The sequence below is a fragment of the Myzus persicae genome, unplaced genomic scaffold (genome assembly GCF_001856785.1).
Source record: "Myzus persicae strain clone G006 unplaced genomic scaffold, MPER_G0061.0, whole genome shotgun sequence".
Classification (NCBI taxonomy): domain Eukaryota; kingdom Metazoa; phylum Arthropoda; class Insecta; order Hemiptera; family Aphididae; genus Myzus; species Myzus persicae.
Genome location: NW_019102632.1, coordinates 242,784 through 263,281, shown reverse-complemented (window position 1 = coordinate 263,281; position 20,498 = coordinate 242,784). Strand labels below are relative to the sequence as shown.

Here is a 20,498-nt window from a genome sequence, read left to right as displayed (position 1 = left end):
TTTATATTAATTTTAAAAATGTTATCCTATAATGCCTTCCGTCTCAAACGACCATATTTTTAGATTGAGTCTACACGTAGGAACAAAAATTAATGTTTATTTAAGTAGATACTAAACTTGTATTGTTTTCTCTTATACTTAGGGTTGCCATCCGTCCCGATATTGAGCTCTCTGTCGCGTTGCAAATTTTGCTATATTGCATACAAATATGCATGACACGATCGACATAATCGTTAGGTATCGCTTGTATACGCCGGACGCTTTCGTTCGTTCTCAGAATTGTATCGGTCGGGCCGTAAAAAAATTTTCGGATTCGTTGTATTTACAAATTACGTAGGATACGGGCACACGGCATCGATAAATTGTCAGTCAGTAGCTATATATTATAATCGACGGTGTACGGTACGATTTTTTCTTTCGGCAAGTGCGTAAATTTAAATATACGTTTGTAACGTTTGTTTACGAAAATGTTTGCAGCGAGAAAGAGAAAGTGCCATTTTTTGGACGAATATATGAAGGAGTGGAGTTTTATAAAAAAAATAGCGTACGGATGAAGAAGCGCTTTGTATTATTTGTAATTGTTTTTTATCAGTTACTCTATGGACGTAAAGCACCACATTTCTACAACTAATCACAAAAAAAATATGTTGTATCGACATCATCGCCCATATCCAATTTTCAAAATTGAGTATTTTTATACACTCCATCCTAAAATCTCTAAAACGTCCCCACAAGACCCTAGCCAAATGTGGTGACCGACCCTACAGTCATACTCTAAAATCCATAAAGTCATAGGTATTGGTAAATGGTAATGTACTAATATACTATACTGAAGTTTGTATGTCACTATATGGTTACCTAATACCTTGTTTTTATTTGTGAACTTATGAATACTATAATACTATATTTGTACGAAATATTTTTAAACATTATATCATTATTTGAAGTAGAGCATAAACTGAACTCATGAATTTCAGCTGAAGTGCATATTGTAAAAAATAGTTTTGTTTTTATTTGAATATATTATATTCTTATAATTAGTCATAGCTAGGGATATAATATATAGGCTCTCTAGCTATAGCCATTGATTTAAAAAATAAAAGTAATAGATATGAAAGATTACTCAGTTATTTGATATGCACAAGTACTGTGTTTCAGACATAGGTGCAATTTCAACTTTTGACTTGGGATGGCTAACTTGGGGGGGGGGGCTACCTTGAGGAAATATATTAAAGGCAAGCAGACCCGTGGGGGTCTAAATATTGTATACGTATCTATCATATATCTATATCGTAAGTAGTTACCAAAGTATACATTGAGTATATACCATAGTCCATAATGATTATGTGACAGCAGTAATAAATAAAACATTGTAATAATAATAACTAATAATTTAGGGGCAAAACTATACATTTATTTCTATAATTTCAGCGATAATTTATATTTTATAATTAATATAGCCGTCTCGTAATATATAATATAGTGTAAATACAAAAAAAAAAGCAGGTAAGTGGATGTTTTTCTGCTGTACACAAGGTGTCTAGAAGGTCTAATGGATGGTAATAGATTTTAATTAAATTATATAATATCATTGTATACGAAAAACCATTTTGATTAAACAGTACATCGGTCTAGGATATTTTATATTGTTAATACATACTATTCATTTTTAATACGGTAGCCGGCAAAAGTTGAATTAATATTATTCCTAAATTATCAGTGACACTGGCAAAATATAAAATTTACTTATGTAGAATTTGGCTGTTTTGGAACCGAATTACAACAAAATGGCAAAAACCATTAATCTTTGTGTTAATATGTAATTTTGTCCAAATGTGAACTTAAAATGTCTGTAAAAATAACTATATATGTATAATTTTTTTTTTAGCTTTTTTATGTATGGAAAAAACTGCTTCAGTGGAAACTGGTTTTAAATTTCAATCCTTAGCTATAAAATTTGAAAATGTTATAAATTTTTAATTATAAAATCATATTTCAATTTTCAATTTGACATTTAAAGAAAAAAAAAACAAAAAAGAAATGTCCATCAACAGATTAAAACAAGTCAAAATATTTTGAATATGAATTGATAAAATAAATATATTGTGTAAATTTCAGCTGTCTACTATTATTTGTTTTTGAATTTCAACAAAATAAGAAAATCACTACATGAGAAATAGTTATTATCCAATGTTAAATTTGACTTTCCTGTAAATTTTTTTTTTTTTTGACAAAGGTGAACAAACTTATAAGGAAACTTGTATTCAATTTTTAAATCATAAATATTTCTAACACAAAATAATTTGTCAATTTTCGTAATTTTACGAATTTCGTCTAAATTCAAACGTTCACGAAATGTATTGTGGATTTTTGCTCAACTTTGCAGTAACTATAGAATATATTAGCTTTGGTAAGAACTTCATGATATTAAAGATTTGAATTAAAATGTATTACGATATTAAAGTTTACATGGGTTAAAATTGGTTGTTTATAAAAATACAATTTATCTGTGTATAACTGCTTAGTACCAGCCAGCACTAAGCATAACCTATACGATTTAAAGAATACATTATACATATGTTACTATATGTTAGAGTAATAGACAAAAGTGTTTTTAATATTTGGTCACCTTATGTAAAAATATATGTCAAAGTGCCACTGTTATGTAATAATAATTATTGTCATAATTCATTAATCCATCACATTAAATATTTATACTCTAGATTTTATCTATGACTAATGATTTAAAATACAATATAAATAACAAACAATTAGTACTTTGTACATTAATAAATTTCAATTTCAAAAACATGAATCATCTATTTATTATGGCTAGAAACCAAAAGTCACAAATAAATTTCGAAAAGTTAAGGTTTTAATGTATAGGTTTGATATATTATATGAACTGGACATGTTTAGTTATACATGTTGTACATACTAGTGAGTAACTAATTTATATAAAGAACAATGTTAATTATGAACATAATATAAAATAGGAACAGAAAATTCCACCTGAAGTGAATCATACGTTTGTAAGACAATGTACATTTGGCATGAAATATTAAAAAACAGTATATTTTTATTTTGAATGAGTGAATTCTTTAATAATTTTGTTTCTCAGCAAAGTTGTCTATCCTGCTAAGAATCCGCCGTCAACTACGAGGGACGTTCCGTTTATCATGGTAGAATAGTCGCTGAGCATGAAAATCACAGCGTTCGCAATGTCATCGGTTTCTAAAATATAGCATAAACTTAAAATTGAACATATTATATATTTTGTATACTTTTTTTTGAACAAGTGAGTACATCGAGATAAATTTTAATTTCAACACACTCTTAGAATTTCATTATACTCAAACCTGCAAATCTGCCCAGTGGGATTCGTTTCATTATTGGTTCGGATTTTTCGGGATCTGACCAGGCAATTTTACCCATACGTGTCAACACGACAGTTGGATTTACGCTGTTGGTACGGATACCACATTTACCAAGCTCGATTGCCATTGTTCTGGTTATTTGATTCACAGCCCCCTTAGATGCACAGTATGTTGTATGATCGGGTATGGCTCTCTAGAAAGTTAAACGTTAAAAAAAGTGTAAATCATATTATGGTCCAGTTATAATATTATGAGACACAAACACCCATAATATCTGATCTGACAACTATAAGACGTGTTTAATTTGTGTTTTTTAAAAACTTTTTTGATACTGATAAAATACTGTGTATAAAGTTCATAAGACAACATTTGGTGCATGTACACAATTTAGACAATACATTAAACTAGAAGTTATTTTTTCAGAACAATAATATTATCTCGTGTGGTAGGTTTAGGCTTATATACATCTTAATTATAGCCAAATAGCCTATATACTATAGTTGGGACAAATATTAAAGTAAGCACTTCATTATTAAAAACTTACCGCTGAAATTGTTGAAGAAATATTTACAATAGATCCTTTGATACCCGCATCAATCATATTTTTGGCCACTGCCTGACTTATTCTCACTATGGCTCTGGCATTAACATTCAAAGTCCTGAACAAAAAATATTTCATATATTTGAAATATTATAAAGTAATAGGTATAGAAATAGTAATGGCAACAGTGATTTCTTTTCAAATAAAATAATTTTGTCATAACTCATAAGTCACGACTCATGACTACTAGATCTACATTATGTTTCAACATTTCAGTCTTAATTTTATTGCTAGTATTTATTATTGATTGTGATCTAAAAGTGTACTCATATAATTATATACTCAGGAATCCTAAGAAAATGAGTATTTATTCTAGGGGTCGCCACAATTAAAAAGTTGAAGAAAACTGATCCAAATAACTGAAATTTAATTTATTTTTAACTTAGGGAAAAGAGGGCACATGTCCACAGAGCCTACCCAGCTACAGAAATGGTGAGGAAAGATAATTTTAAGTTCCAATAATCAGATTTCCTCGATGTAAATTCAGAACTCAAATCTTATTGAACCAATGTAAACAAATGTTATACAAACTTCCTTGTTAAGGGTTTAAATACTAGGTATATGAAAAATATTTTACTAACTTATCCCAACCATGTTTGGTGACTTCAAAAAATGGTTCTATAACAGCAACACCAGCATTGTTGACCAAACCATGCACTGGTCCGATGTCATACATTTTCTTATAAGTGTCTTCCCAATTTGAAACATCACAAAATATTTATTTTGTTCTTGGTAATGCTTTAGCAGCTCCCTCTTCCTTCTCTACCACTGCGTAAACAAATGCACCCAAATCAAGTAATCTCTGTGTAATTTTTTCACCCATACCTAAAAAAAAAGGTATATAGTTATTCATTAAATAGTTCACCAATCAGCTTCAAAAACGAGTTGATCGTTTATAGTTTTACAACTTATAATGAACATTACTTATAATTAATCAAAAATTAAATTCAGAGGTTATGACATAATGTAATATAGTATTATCACAATAAACTTAGGTTTAATGTTTTATAAAAACGAAAAAAAATAATATGAAAGATAAATATTTTGTTTGGAGTCAATATAAGGTTATTAACATACAATTTAGAATAAGAAAATATTTTAATATATTGTTATAATAACTTTAAAGAGACATATTCTGTATTTTTTACTATTAAGTTGATTTTAATTTGTGCACTGAAACTTACACAACAAAATATTTTGTTTAATGATATTAAATATTTTAGAGAATTTAATTTATTTAATTCTATTCAACAAATTTCTCAATATTTTACATTTTTATTAGTGCCCACGGGTCTTTGTAATATAGAATTTTTAAATTAAATTAAGAGTTGAGTACAAAGGGATACTCGTTGACACTCATCTTCACTTACCTACTAATTAATAGGTACTACATTTTATTGGTCCCATAATAAACATTTATATAATATCAAAATGCCCAGATAAACATTTTCAGAACACAAAATTACAATAGGGTAATATTGTAGGGTAATATTTAAAAAAAAAATGTAACTTACAATAATTATTAATTAACCATGCATATTAATTTCTCATATGGTCATACATTTGTGTTGATATTATGTTAAATGCTCGAGTATTAAACTGCATGCATATATTTTTTAGTATTATTTACAATACAAGTATGAGCCTGAGCTTAACTTTAATTTGTACACCTATGTGTGTATATACATAAACATACGGTGGCTTGTTGACAGCTATTTTGAAGGGCAGTTGACGATAATTTTAAAGTGTTGAGTGGGTGGGTGGGTGTGCTGGATTTAGTGAAAAATTGTAGTACAAGACTAACTTCATCTGAATAAGATATTTAATAAGAATAATTGATTCAATAAGTATTATATTATTAAGCAGTCAACTATATATAGTAGCCACTATATATATATATATATGTTACGGTCAAAGTGTATAAATCGAGCATTGTAATACACTGCCCGGGCATTGTGCACAATGCTCGTCATATTTGGGCAAAGCTGAATCTGATTTTAATTTGGTTACTTCGCCCGGGCATTGTAATATAAAAACCGAGCATTGTGTACAGTGCTTAATTGTCTGTGGGCAATGTAAGTTAATTGCGATTCCGCGTCTGTATAAGCTATAATTTTTCTTTATCGTTAAAACGATAACGATTATCGATTACATTCCCTCTACAATGGTATCTAACTGATGACTGTAGGTATTGTAACCGGCAACAGCTGATACTGTACCCATATGCGGTTTTGATATCTGTAATAATATAGTAAGGATAATAATTAATAGCTTATTGCTGCATGATAATTTTATCAGAGTTTATACCAACGACAATCTATACCGGAGATATAATATAGAATTTCCGATCAGTTGTATATTGTAATAACATCATTTAACGGATCGGTTGTGTTTAAACACATATTATTATTATTTTGAAATTTCTTAAAACTTGTATTTTTCTTAGTATTTAAAATGGTTGATTTAAAATTTTATGAAAAATTTAATACTCTTCTGAATGAAAAAAATTCGAATAATGTATTTATAAGTCAAGTAAAATATAACCAAGTATTAAAAGAAGTCAAACGGTTAAAAAGTGGAGCAAAATTAAAACCAAATGATTATAAATTATTGAAGCGCTATGATATATTGAATGTAAGTAATATTGATAAATTAATTGTTCCGGTAACTGATCCAAATACTATCAAATATTATGTTTATAACGAAGAGTTGTATAACATAATTCATGACGTCCATTTGCAAACTGGACATGGAGGTAGAAACCGGATGGAACATGAACTGAACGCAAAATATAAAAACATTACTAGGGAATGTTTAATGATATATTTAAATCTATGTGAATTGTGTCAGAGAAAAGGTAAGACTGTGAAAAAAGGGCTATTTGTTAAAACAATAATTTCTTCAGAAATGAATTCTCATTGTCAAGTAGATTTGATTGACATGCAAGCTCAACCTGATGGAAATTATCGATTTATTTTAGTTTACCAAGATCACTTAACGAAGTATGTTTTACTTAAACCATTAACACACAAACGTGCAGAGGAAGTTGCCTACATATTACTTGATATTTTTACTACATTTGGAGCTCCTTGTATCTTACAAAGTGATAATGGTAGAGAATTTGTTAACAAGGTTATTGAAAAGTTATGTAGTATGTGGGAAGAACTGAAAATCGTACATGGAAAGCCACGGCATTCACAAAGCCAGGGCTCCATTGAAAGGGCTAACCAGGACGTAGAAAATATGCTTGCAACCTGGTCAACAGATAACAAAACTAATAAATGGAGCGAGGGACTTAAATTCGTTCAATTTATGAAAAATAGAAGTTTACATCACGGAATTAAGTGTTCTCCTTATGAGGCTATGTTTGGTACACGTGCAAAAATAGGCCTGAAATCTACTTCTCTACCAGAAAGTATCATACATAAACTCAAATCTGATGAAGATTTAGTAACTGCATTGAATTCTATTATGACCACTCATGAAATAAATACTGAGAAACACATTGAAAAAAAATCTATTAATACATCAATTAATTAATTAAATGTAATTGCTCACTGTTCTCTGGTCATTCAGTATAATGCCCGGACAAAGTGTATAATTTTCCACATTGTCCATTGAAATTGGGCATTGTACACATTGTCCGGGCACTGTATTATAATGCCCGTTTATACACTTTGACCGTAACATATATAGGTACTTATATAATATTTATATAATATGGACTATAATTTCATTGTTTTTAACAAACCAGTACAAGATCCAGTCACTATAATTCTTTTGTCTTTGAAATAATCTTCCATTTTTTGTGGTACATTACAAGCCATATTCCTAGACATAATATTGACGACCATATTTTGTCCAGCTATTCTATGCGGCAGTTTTCTTAAAAAAGGCATCATTTTGAATACTTTGTTAATTTTTTGAGCGACTTAATAAATTAAGCTTCTGCTTTATCAACACTTATCTGTAATAAAATGAACATACAATAAGTTAATATATATTTTAATTCCAGGCAATTATATTATATTTATGTTGTAATCTTCTTAATTTTGTATTATCCACAATTTTAACATATTTCTTGTTATAGAGATTCAATTTTATGAATACAATAATTATATAAATATAACAAGTAAGCACCGAAGTATCATAATAATATAATATATAATTTAATATAATTAACTTAAAACAAAAAAACATTGGTAATTATATTGATTAAAGTACCTACTAATAATTGATTTATATTTAAATAAGTAAATTGAGTTGTTCAATTTGTATAGGTAGTTTATGGTAACATATTTCAATGATTATAAATCTTTAGATACAGGTAAGTCATTACTTATTTAATACCTAATAATTTATATAAGTACCAATTGATTATGATATATTGATTTAAAAATGTGATAACCTACGTACCAAACAATAAATAGTTACAAAGAAATTTTAAAAAAGAAACAATTAAAAGTAACAGGGTAGGTACCTAGTTGAACTATTCAGTTTTAAATGGTTTCTATTATATTGTACAACATAATATTTGAATCATAGATGTATAGATACAACATTTATCATTTTTACTCTTCGATATTATAGCTTTTTTAGTCGATGATATTATATCACATTTGAAAATATCATAAATAAACAATATTTCTGAATAGGAAATAATACATAAAAATAAATGACAAAAGAAAAAACAATGATTTCGAGTTTTTCTACCTAACTATAAATGTTGCAGCATTTTTTTTTTTTTAATCAGGTTCTACATTATTCACATCAAAAACTTTACATTTCATGTTTTATTTCTTTGGAAACACTTACAAGCAGTGGCATTTTTAGGCCAGGGTCACAAACATATCCCCTCAACGTATATCCAAATTAGCGGGAACACAGGACCTTAATCATTAAATTAAAAAAAAATTCTGACTTTTTTCAAAAATTTAAATTACATTTATTAAAAAAACAATTTGATTTGAATACGGAAAAAATGTGTACAGTGGTGGCGTTTATTACCTTGTATATTATCTAACTATACACGTCATTGGCTTTTAAAACGGCCATGGCTATACACATAAATTAACATAACTTGCAAGCAGTATAAATTGCAGCACAGCTATTTTAATAGAATATTATTTCTCATGCGACAACTATCATATACGCTTCTCAGCCCTATTACCTATTGATAATATTGTGATTTGTATGTCTCCTTACAATGCTTATAATTATTATTAGTTTCTAGAATCACTATTTAGGGTCAAAACTCAAAACAGACGATAATCCGTAAAATGCTACTAAAAACGTCACTGTGTGTTTACCACAATCAAACACAATAAATAAAAAAATCGAACGGCAGACGCCGGGCTGCAAAATCCGGTTGTCTGTTTGGACCCTTAAAAATCAATACTTTTTTAATAATTTAATTTCTATATCTTAAGGCCCTAGGGCCACCACCAAGTTTCTCGTTACGCCACTGCTTACAAGTTAGAATGTAACTACATATTTACGAAAGGTAATGAAACTATATTATCTTAAATGTATAATTATGTTTGGTTGATTTTAATAAAATATACAACACCACACATAAAATTATTAATTTGTGTAACTATCTATTTGTTTGATTGAAATGTCTACAAAGTAGAATAATAATATGCAATACAGGCGAAAAAAATTAAGTTGTAATACAAAAAAAACTTACCGCCAACCAGTAGAAGGTAATAATACAAATAATGCTACTTGCAGCGTACCGAAACACTACGAATACTGATAAACGTTGACGCAATGATACATCGGTAAAATGGTATCATCTATGGAAAAGAAAATCAGCTAAGTAGATGCGCTCTGGTGGATGATGACCAGATTACTGAATGTAGTTGATATAATAATATAATATGTGATAAAAAATAGGCTATTTACATTTTAATCTAGGTACCTACTTACTACTTTCCTAAATGAAAAATAAGTTACCGGAAATGTTGGCAGGTTACACGATTTTTGCGATTCTGGTATCTACGATAAGGAAATTAATAATTTTATCGTTGCCCAGGAATTGTAATAAATATATAATAATATGCAAATATAATTAAAATAAGAGCGTACTCGGACATTTTTTGTCTTACGTCTTACAAGTGCGTAACATACCAAATTTATATTCAGCAGACTACGTTTAGCTTCTTGTTTAGTTTAAAAATTAGAGTCAACAGACCTATTACGATTGATGAAACTTGATGGTAAGAACATTACCTGTGTTTGAATGTGAATTTGACCAAACTATTTTATACATCCTAGGCTTCATCGGTATTCGTATTTTTACAGTAACATGTTAAATATTATATACCTTCTCATACTATCGACTGGTAACTGTCCAGTGGAGCCATTGTGGTATATTATTTGTATATATATTATTGTATATATATTATAATTTTTATATCTGTTTGTATCGTCGTCTTTACGTATAATTATTATCTGTTGTATAAGTTCTAGTTTTACGCTCGTCACCAAATTAATATATCTGTAGGCGCCAGGTACGAAGCAATAATAGCCCGTCAGCCTGGTCGCTTTACTTCGCGTGCTCACTCACACACCGACCGACCTGTGTATTTGTGTGTATGTATGTATAGCGACTCTAAGGAAGTGGACGGGGTTGCCGAGCAAGACTAGAGAATGCTACTGTGTGTAGGTGTGTAGACTTAATACAAACGGTAGGAGGGTAACTCAAATAATTGGTAACAGAATTGATAAGTAACTGGTTGTTGTATTATTACTAGGGTTAGGATATTTATGCACTAAAAAATGTATGAATATGTATGCACTTATGCACTAAAGCACTAAAAATCAACTAAATATGCATGAACAATATGAAAATATGCATTAAAAATGAAGACATTTTTGGACAAAAAATGCAACAAACATATTTTATTATTATAGACAAATTGAAAAAAACTGAAAAAAATTAAATAAAATATAAAAAAATTAAAAAGAGTTGCATTGAATAATTAAAGTTTGTTTTAAATGTTCCGCTGTAAATCTTCGTCTGTTTGGTGCTAATACGTTTTTGAATTTATTGAACAAAAAATTTCGATGTAAAAAATTGTATTTATTTGAATTATTATAAGTTAATTTAGATTTATTATTATTTAATTATAATTTATATAATAATTTAATTTAAATAATAATAGTCACCTGAAAAAGCTCCTCTCCACTTCAACAGACGTAATTGGTGAAAACTTAAAAATAACGAAATCCTCCGCAGTTAATTCCTCTTCGATCCCCTCAATAATTTCAAGTTCTCCATTAAGTACTTTCGAAATTTGACATACTGTTTTGAATCCACTGTTTTTCTCTAGAATCGTTTTAAATTTACTACATATTTCGTTGCCGATTTGTCCACCGGCTTTGTTAATGTTATCTGTCATTATTAATGAAATTCTAAGAGTGTGTTGAAATTAAAATTTATCTCGATGTACTCACTTGTTCTAAAAAAAGTATACATAATATTTAATATGTTCAATTTTATGTTTATGCTATATTTTAGAAACCGATGACATTGCGAACGCTGTGATTTTCATGCTCAGCGACTATTCTACCATGATAAACGGAACGTCCCTCGTAGTTGACGGCGGATTCTTAGCAGGATAGACAACTTTGCTGAGAAACAAAATTATTAAAGAATTCACTCATTCAAAATAAAAATTTACTGTTTTTTAATATTTCATGCCAAATGTACATTGTCTTACAAACGTATGATTCACTTCAGGTGGAATTTTCTGTTCCTATTTTATATTATGTTCATAATTAACATTGTTCTTTATATAAATTAGTTACTCACTAGTATGTACAACATGTATAACTAAACATGTCCAGTTCATATAATATATCAAACCTATACATTAAAACCTTAACTTTTCGAAATTTATTTGTGACTTTTGGTTTCTAGCCATAATAAATAGATGATTCATGTTTTTGAAATTGAAATTTATTAATGTACAAAGTACTAATTGTTTGTTATTTATATTGTATTTTAAATCATTAGTCATAGATAAAATCTAGAGTATAAATATTTAATGTGATGGATTAATGAATTATGACAATAATTATTATTACATAACAGTGGCACTTTGACATATATTTTTACATAAGGTGACCAAATATTAAAAACACTTTTGTCTATTACTCTAACATATAGTAACATATGTATAATGTATTCTTTAAATCGTATAGGTTATGCTTAGTGCTGGCTGGTACTAAGCAGTTATACACAGATAAATTGTATTTTTATAAACAACCAATTTTAACCCATGTAAACTTTAATATCGTAATACATTTTAATTCAAATCTTTAATATCATGAAGTTCTTACCAAAGCTAATATATTCTATAGTTACTGCAAAGTTGAGCAAAAATCCACAATACATTTCGTGAACGTTTGAATTTAGACGAAATTCGTAAAATTACGAAAATTAACAAATTATTTTGTGTTAGAAATATTTATGATTTAAAAATTGAATACAAGTTTCCTTATAAGTTTGTTCACCTTTGTCAAAAAAAAAAATTTACAGGAAAGTCAAATTTAACATTGGATAATAACTATTTCTCATGTAGTGATTTTCTTATTGTGTTGTAATTCAAAAACAAATAACAGTAGACAGCTGAAATTTACACAATATATTTTATCAATTCATATACTTGATCAAATATTCAAAATATTTTGACTTGTTTTAATCTGTTGATGGGCATTTCTTTTTTGTTTTTTTTTTCTTTAAATGTCAAATTGAAAATTGAAATATGATTTTATAATTAAAAATTTATTACATTTTCAAATTTTATAGCTAAGGATTGAAATTTAAAACCAGTTTCCACTTAAGCAGTTTTTTCCATAAATAAAAAAAGCTAAAAAAAATAATACACATATAGTTATTTTTACAGACTTTTAAGTTCACATTTGGACAAAATTACATATTAACACAAAGATTTCAATGAAACGTTTAACTGCGTAGAATAAAATCTAACTTAAAATACCAAATGTAGTGTACAGAATTATGTAGATATAATTTTTATAGGCACTTAAATAACATCAAAATTATTACCTTATTATACTATAGATTCTAGGTACTAATTACCGACTTGCCGTTATTATTGTCGTATCGGGTTTATCATATACATTCCGATTAGAGGCTAATCAATAGCTGATTACGACAATGTTAATTGTGGTCATATTTGACACTAGGTAGGTACTAGACGTTGTTATTATTTTATGTATTAGTAGGTATTTATATTTAAAATTAACTGAATTGTTATATTGTAGTTTATATTTTTTATTTTATTAAATAGCTCATTAAAAATTGAAAACTTGATTGGGGGGCTGAGTGAGATTTAAAAAACCAAAATGGGTGTGAGTAAAAAAAGGTTGGAAAACACTGATATAGACCTATTAGCCTACTCCCTAGACTGTCAAATTTATTTGAAAAAATCCTACTAAAAAGAATTCTGAATATTACTGAAGAAACAAAAGTCTTATTCGAAACACAATTTGGTTTCCGTAGCAACTATAATCTATCAAATTCACGAAAAAATCATTTTTACTAAGAGAAAAGCAATATTACACTTGGGCCTTCTTAGACGTTTTCCAAGCACTTGACCAAGTCAGGTCTACTATTAAAATTGAAACTCATCCTAGAATCTAATTACTTCATCATACTTAAGTCCTACCTTGAAGATCGCTTCTTCTCAGTACGTCAGCTATCTCTTCACAAAAGCGAATTAATACAGGAGTCCCTAAAGGCGCAGTCACTGCTCCCCTGCTGTTTAATATTTTCATATATGGTCAACCCGAGCTACCCACATGTCTCGTTGTTGATTTTAACGATGACATTGCTACTATAAGCAATAGCAATTACCCCTCCGTTGCTTCCTTACACATACAAAAATATCTCTCGCTCCTCGAAAAATAGTACCCTTATATTTTTTTGCGGGGAGTGAAAATTAATAAGTCTAAATCGATACACTGTAAATTTACTCTTAGAAAGGAAAAATGCCCACCTATTAAATTAAAAGACCAAACTCTGATAGCCGCGTCGACAGGTCGTTAATTAGGAATCATCATTGATCAACGATGTTGAACATTGTGACGATCTTAAAAAAATAATTGAAAGATCTCCCAATCATCCAAATAATTTTATCATAACATACATATCTGGATATAGAGTAATAAGTTTTTTCACCTGCCAAGACTGTCAAAATAATTTGAAGCTTCACAACTTTGAAGAACTTAACAGAAAAAAAGTGTTAGAAGTACGTAGCAGAGAAGGATTATTATCTTCTAGCAATGGACTGAATGATTTTATTTCAACATTAGAATCAGTTATTATTGAATCGATTGAAACTAATAAATTAAATGTCTATACATTTTTTTTAAGTTGAAATTGTAATAAGAAATTATTGAAAACTTGCTACTTGTTGGTTGCATTGATCATTCATCCATTAAACACACATTGCTTGTCTAGTAGTATAAGGTCTATGGTAGTATAGGAACGGGGAGTCGTTAATCTAGTATTTTTTATGAGGACCACTTTTCCTGAAGTGTACGTCGTCGTAAGTAAATACCTATATATATTTTAATTAATGTAAGAAACGAAACGAAAATGAGTAAAAATCGTCATTTGTATATTAATCGGCTACTCAAAATTATAATAGAAATCCTTCGTCCTCGGCTGTTTCAATGTCTCCTACTCCCCCGTCCTCCATTTCACCATTTTCTATTCCTCCGTATTCGATCATTTTTCTTTCGACATCTTCGTCGTTGTCTTCGTCGTTGTCGTATACCCAAGTGTTCGTCGTTGTTGGGACCATGACCTTATCCGACGGCGGCACAGTAGGTACAATGTCATAAAATGACGTGCCAGGTGGACGAGCGTTTTGGGCAAATTTGAAGAGTTCGCAAAAGGCCAATTGGCGGACAACCTCAAACCGGCCCAGCACGTCCCGCTGGTATGCGGCCATCAGGCATTCGTTCACCCGATTCCAACTTGGCAGGGCTGTCAAGTTCCACAGCTGATAAGAATGGTACCACAGCAGCACACTATTTCTAGCCCTGCGGTACACAGCGTCCATGCACTTGGTGAATACGTACTCATCTCGGTGGAGTCGGCACAAGTCCGCGTCTGTCATGACCGCTGCCGGCGAAGACAGGGACGGTGATTTGCCATTACCGTCGTCGTCGCTGCAGCTCCCCGCCAGCTGCGCACTGCCCCACAGAAATCCAACGAACTGGTAACCACTCAGGCACCAGTTACCCATGTTACCACCGTACTTGCTGATCGATGGAGTCAGTTGAAAAGAACGAATCACGTTGTCCACGATGTCCAAGTACCTGCCAAATAGACTGATATGTATGATACTGGTGACTTCAGCTGAATAATGTTTTCCTCGTATCACATTGATTGCACTTCATTCAACTGCGATGGCTTTATTTTTTATCCAACAGTGACAATGCCATACTCGACTCATATACATACTATTGCGGCAAGTGGTAATAAACCAGCTTACAGAACGTACCCATTATCCAATTGAATTGTGGAAGCACCACCTAACAAAAACGTACGAACTTGTGGGTCCGTGGTTTACTACTGCATTAAATATTAACTAAAATGTATTGCTTTTACAATACAACAAGTAGTTGAGTGTATTATTTAATTTTTTTCAGGGGACATATTGTGCGTTTAGTTCGATTTATGGAGCCTTAGGTTTCTATCCTGGTCGTATCCGTCCACCCATCTGTTAGTTACCAGTTAAAAGTTACGATTGTTGATGAACTATTTATATTGTACATTAACTATATTAGTTGTTTAGAAGCTAGCAGTTTGGCATGCTCGCCAAGTCTCGAGTCTATACCATATCATATTATTCATATTGAATTGTATTAGTTTATTCATAATTCGTTTTGCTATCATAAAATATTAAATTAATCAAGAAAGATGTATACCTATTACCTACAATTGAATTTAAACATGAATGAAGGAATTCTGATATTGATTACTTTTGATTATATTGAACACAAAAATATTTTAATAGGTATTTAGTCATTTTTATGGGTCACATTTATTCTATCAAAATTATTTATCGTTATTTACCTGTCGAAGATCACGGACACCACGTACGGTTCGTCGGCCCACGTCAAGTGGTGTAGCTTGAACAGCGACACCAGGAAAGCACAGAACGATAGTTCGTGGGCAGGTCCGTAGGCCATCGTGAACGGGTCACCGAAGCTCCTTTCTAAGTAGACGGGAAGCAAAACGTCCCGGTAGTTGGCACGGCTACGACCGCCGTACGTCCGGTCAAGAAGCTTCCGTCCGTCGTCCCGCAGCTGGCATTGAAAATGGCAGAAACCTTCTGCTGCCGCTTCCGGGTTGTTGTCTCCGTAGCCCGCGGGCATGCAACGTTTAACCGCCCACTCGCCGACCGTCCGCAACACCGCTAACGCCCTGTCCACGTTGTCATTACGTGGCCGCCGACACCGCCACACAGACGCCGCCGCTGGGTAACGTTTGGCCACATCGTTCATGTGGCGGACGAACACCAAAACGTCAGCCCGAGCTTCGCTGCGCTCCCAGTCGAACATGTCCTGCGGTTGACATACCCGATGGCAAACCAGCTCCACCTGAAGACTGCCACCGGCAACCGGAATACTGGTGCCTGTCACCGGAACCGGAAACTTGAGGGTATCAGCGTAGTCTTCAGCATCCAAATCGGAGTCGATGCTGTAGGTCTGCATCGTGTTTTTATATTAATTACAAATATATAATATAATGTATTTCGTATTATTCGAACGTCCGCAGGTAACAATGGGATGCTAATATTAGTATAAGAGATTTTAAAGTGAAAATTTGAGGTAACTAAAAAAAGCTCCCGCATGACCTATATTCGACTATAATATCATCTACAATCTGTATTGTTTTTATCTATAGTAATATTACAAAGCAGTTGTTATGAAAACCTGTTTTTTTTATATAACTGTATATCGGGTGCCACAATCGTGGTGACGTAGTGAGAGCTAAGTAAACAAAAAAAAAACTCGAAGCGGATTTTACTTTGTAAAAAACCTTGAATGCTTAAATAGCTGATAAAAAAAATATGAAAGATAACTAACCAAGGTAAATATTAATTAATTTATTTGTTTTAAGAGTAACGCTAACCGTCTTTTACAAAAGAGCAAAAATAAATATAGTATAATATGATAATAAACAATACTAAACAATGAACTAAGTAACATTATTATAAATATAACAGTTAATAGAGAGGTAAATAAACAATAAACAATTAGAGGGCAACGACCAAACCATAATGGCAGACCTAGGGATTTTTAATCCTTAGCTATAAAAGTTGAACATTTCATACATTTTTAACTGCAAAATCATTTTTCAATTTGAGAAATTTTGAACTTTAAATTATTATACAACAAAAACATGCCAATGTATTTTCAATATTTTTCAACTCATATTGTAACAATATATCAAAGCCTTGAATTAAATTTTAATACTTTTTGACCCAACAAATACCATTTAATTCACATTTATAGAAAAAATGAAGAAAAATGACAATTGAGAATGTCCGTCAACCATTTAAAACATTGTAAAAAATACATTTGTTTGGATAAAGGAAGACAAACTTATAAGGACACTTGTATTACATTTTTAAATCTTCGATATACAAATAACAATTTTTATGAATTTTATCAAAATTCTAAGTTGTATTTACGCTCAACTTCTTTTTTAAATTTCCATTAACAACAAGTTACAAGGAACCTTGTATTACAATCACAAGTTTTTTGACCAAGCGAACATTTTTTTTATCGACTTCAATTAAAAAAAAAACAAATAAAAATCGAAAATTTCATATGCCTATAAATAGTTCAGCACAAATCAAAATATTTTGAAAAATTTTATGGTGTATAGAAAATGCGTACATAAATATTTAGAGAAAATTTCATATATCTAGGGTTATTTTTGTTAGAGTAACAATAAAAACCAAAATCTATTTTTTTCTAACACTGGTTTTGAGTACAAATTCCTGTTTTTCCTTCATTTTTTGTTTGCTTATCTTGTTGCTTTTGAAGACTATTGGGAATTTTAAATGTTGACCTCCGAATGCATCAACTAGAAATTTTCCCTTTTACTGCAAGAGAACGTGATGAAAAACACAAAAAAAATTAAAAACGCACATAATTTTAAAATCAATACATTCATCGCTCCGCTCAGAATTTAAAATAAGAAATAAACTTGACATTTTTGTCTGAAAAATTATATTTTTTTCAGCTACCTATGGATTATAAATACAAAACTTAAATTGAAATAAATTAAGTTTATGTATACATATAATATTACTGATTTCCGGAAATTGATTATAAAAATTAAAAACATGTCCTAAAAGAAGTGAAGATGTTTGCATAGAAATTATAAAAAAAAACAATTTAATTACATACATGAACCCAAAATTAATAAATTAAATTATTTTTAAAAAGTAGAATAATGACTGTCATTCTTTCAATTTTGAACTTAAAGCCAAGAATTATGGGTCAAATCGACTTTGAAAAATTCGGTCAATTCAAATCAAGTGCTAAAAATAGGTGTTTCCATAAAAAAAAATGCTCACAGTGGTAAGAATTTAAAAATGTCATAAAATATGTATTTCAGTATCTCTTAAGTTTCCCCCAAAATGTGGTCGTTGATTAATATTTAATCAGTAGAAACCTATTCAAGAATGAAATCACAAATGTTTATGATGTTTAAGTATACAAGGGAATGATAGTGAAATTTAGTTTAATTGACTCTGTGTAAAAAAATAACATACATTTAAATCCATACACTTTAGCGTTACCATTACTATGAAATGTACAAAGATCAACAAGGTGTTTTGAAAATAATAATATTGCTTTGTTAACCTTTGTTACATTGTTTTGAAATATTTACTGTTAAATATTATATTATTTCATGATATTGTTAGATATAAATTTTCTTTTAGATTACTATTTTTTTATAAGTACACTTTTGGCGTTTGCCCCTCCACGACGTGCGGTCGGTGTTTTCTCCTTTATCGCTTATCCTCTCCTCTCTTAACCGATGCATCGGTCCTTAATTACCGTCTACGTTACTCGCCTACTATCGAGTTGTGTGTTGTTTTTCGCGTGGGGAAGTCGGACCGTTGTTTCCTTGTAATATCACTATCAGGCTTGTTCAGCTACTTTCTTGTCTCTTGTGTATATGAGATGCTTATCATCTCTCTTTCCGGCGCTCTTTGATATGCCACTGAAATTAAATCCTTTTCCACATCCTTCGGGTTCTGGCAACAAACCCGTCACCCGAAGTACTTCTTCCTCCATCCATTCACATGATATACTAAAAGCTATTGCGACCTTGCAATGATCTTCTCATGAGAAACTTTTTAAGTTAAATGAGCAAACCGGTGCTAAGCACTCTGCTCAGTTTAATGAACTCAAGCTAAACCAGGGTAATATCTATTCCGAAATCTCTGATTTAAAAGCCAAAAACTCTAATTTCCATGCTGTATATTTACTTTAAAAAACAAAATACGCCTGCTGGAATCGACGCAAAGTGCGTCCTCCAGTGAACAAATGTAGTTATAATGTGATTGCCCGTCGTTTAATCTCAGAGTCTACTTCGCACACCCCTCAAGAAAGAATTGCCGATAATATGAAATCCGTCTCCGTTACTATGTTCAATCTTTCTGTCATAATATGCCCCTGACATTAAATTATTCAGGCTCTTGAAAAATTTCAACAACACCACTCGCCCTCTAAAAATAAATTTTAAATCGAAGGCAAAAGCAGTATCTTTTCTGTCCTCCCTTAGTAGCACCATTCTCTGCTTCCCCTTGTCATGAAATTTGTTCATGGCAGATCCAAACTTGAACGTAACATCCTGCATGATTTACACAAAGAGCTAGATCATTGCGAGCATAATGGGAAAATTAACTTATCCATCAAGTAAGTCAATGGTATACCACAAATCATTTTAACTTCTTCAAAAAACGGATCCGAAGGGCGCCTCAACCAGTCTGCCACTCTCTTGAATTCGCCATCTATCTACGCTCTCTCTGTACTCTTTGGATTCTATCAGTACAGCAGTGGCTTAAGAACTAAACTTCGCAATCTTATTTGGTAATGTATCTAAATTGTTTTATATTTATTTCTTTAACTGAAACTTACTTGGTTGAATAGTCATATTTCTTCTTGTGAACTAGATTTAAATAATTATATTGTTTATTGATGTGATAGAAGTAACAGTACAATTATTTTTTTAAGGGGTGGTGGGGTTCTCATTGCTTTTCGAAAAGATACAATTTCTTACCGAATCACTACCGTATCTAATAATTCCATAGAATATCTATTTGTTAGCTTTCTCTATTCTAACACCAACTATATTATGTTGTCTCTTCTGTTTATTTACCTCTCTATAGTCCCTCTTACTTATACGAATCACACATGGAAATCATTGAATCCCTAGTTCATGCGAACCC

At 30.7% G+C, this 20,498-nt stretch overlaps 1 protein-coding gene and 1 pseudogene across 1 annotated transcript; both read right to left on the bottom strand.

Moving 5' to 3' along the window:
* Positions 1 to 2,838: 2,838 nt before the first annotated feature.
* On the bottom strand, positions 2,839 to 9,791 carry LOC111032824 (annotated as a pseudogene).
* A 4,860-nt stretch (positions 9,792 to 14,651) lies between these two features.
* On the bottom strand, positions 14,652 to 16,737 carry LOC111032820 (serine/threonine-protein phosphatase 2A activator-like). The gene is made up of 2 exons (XM_022313279.1): positions 16,097 to 16,737; positions 14,652 to 15,336 (listed from the first exon to the last, which is right to left on the bottom strand). Exons 1-2 carry the CDS (start codon positions 16,735 to 16,737, stop codon positions 14,652 to 14,654), a joined length of 1,326 nt encoding a protein of 441 aa, XP_022168971.1.
* Positions 16,738 to 20,498: the final 3,761 nt, after the last annotated feature.

Bases quoted from the DNA above. Each gene is read 5' to 3' on its own strand.
- LOC111032820 (XM_022313279.1), bottom strand. From the start codon at position 16,737: ATGCAGACCTACAGCATCGACTCCGATTTGGATGCTGAAGACTACGCT. The intron at 15,337-16,096 runs GTAAATAACGAT...TCTATTTGGCAG, and splicing joins GTGTCCGTGATCTTCGACAG to GTACTTGGACATCGTGGACA.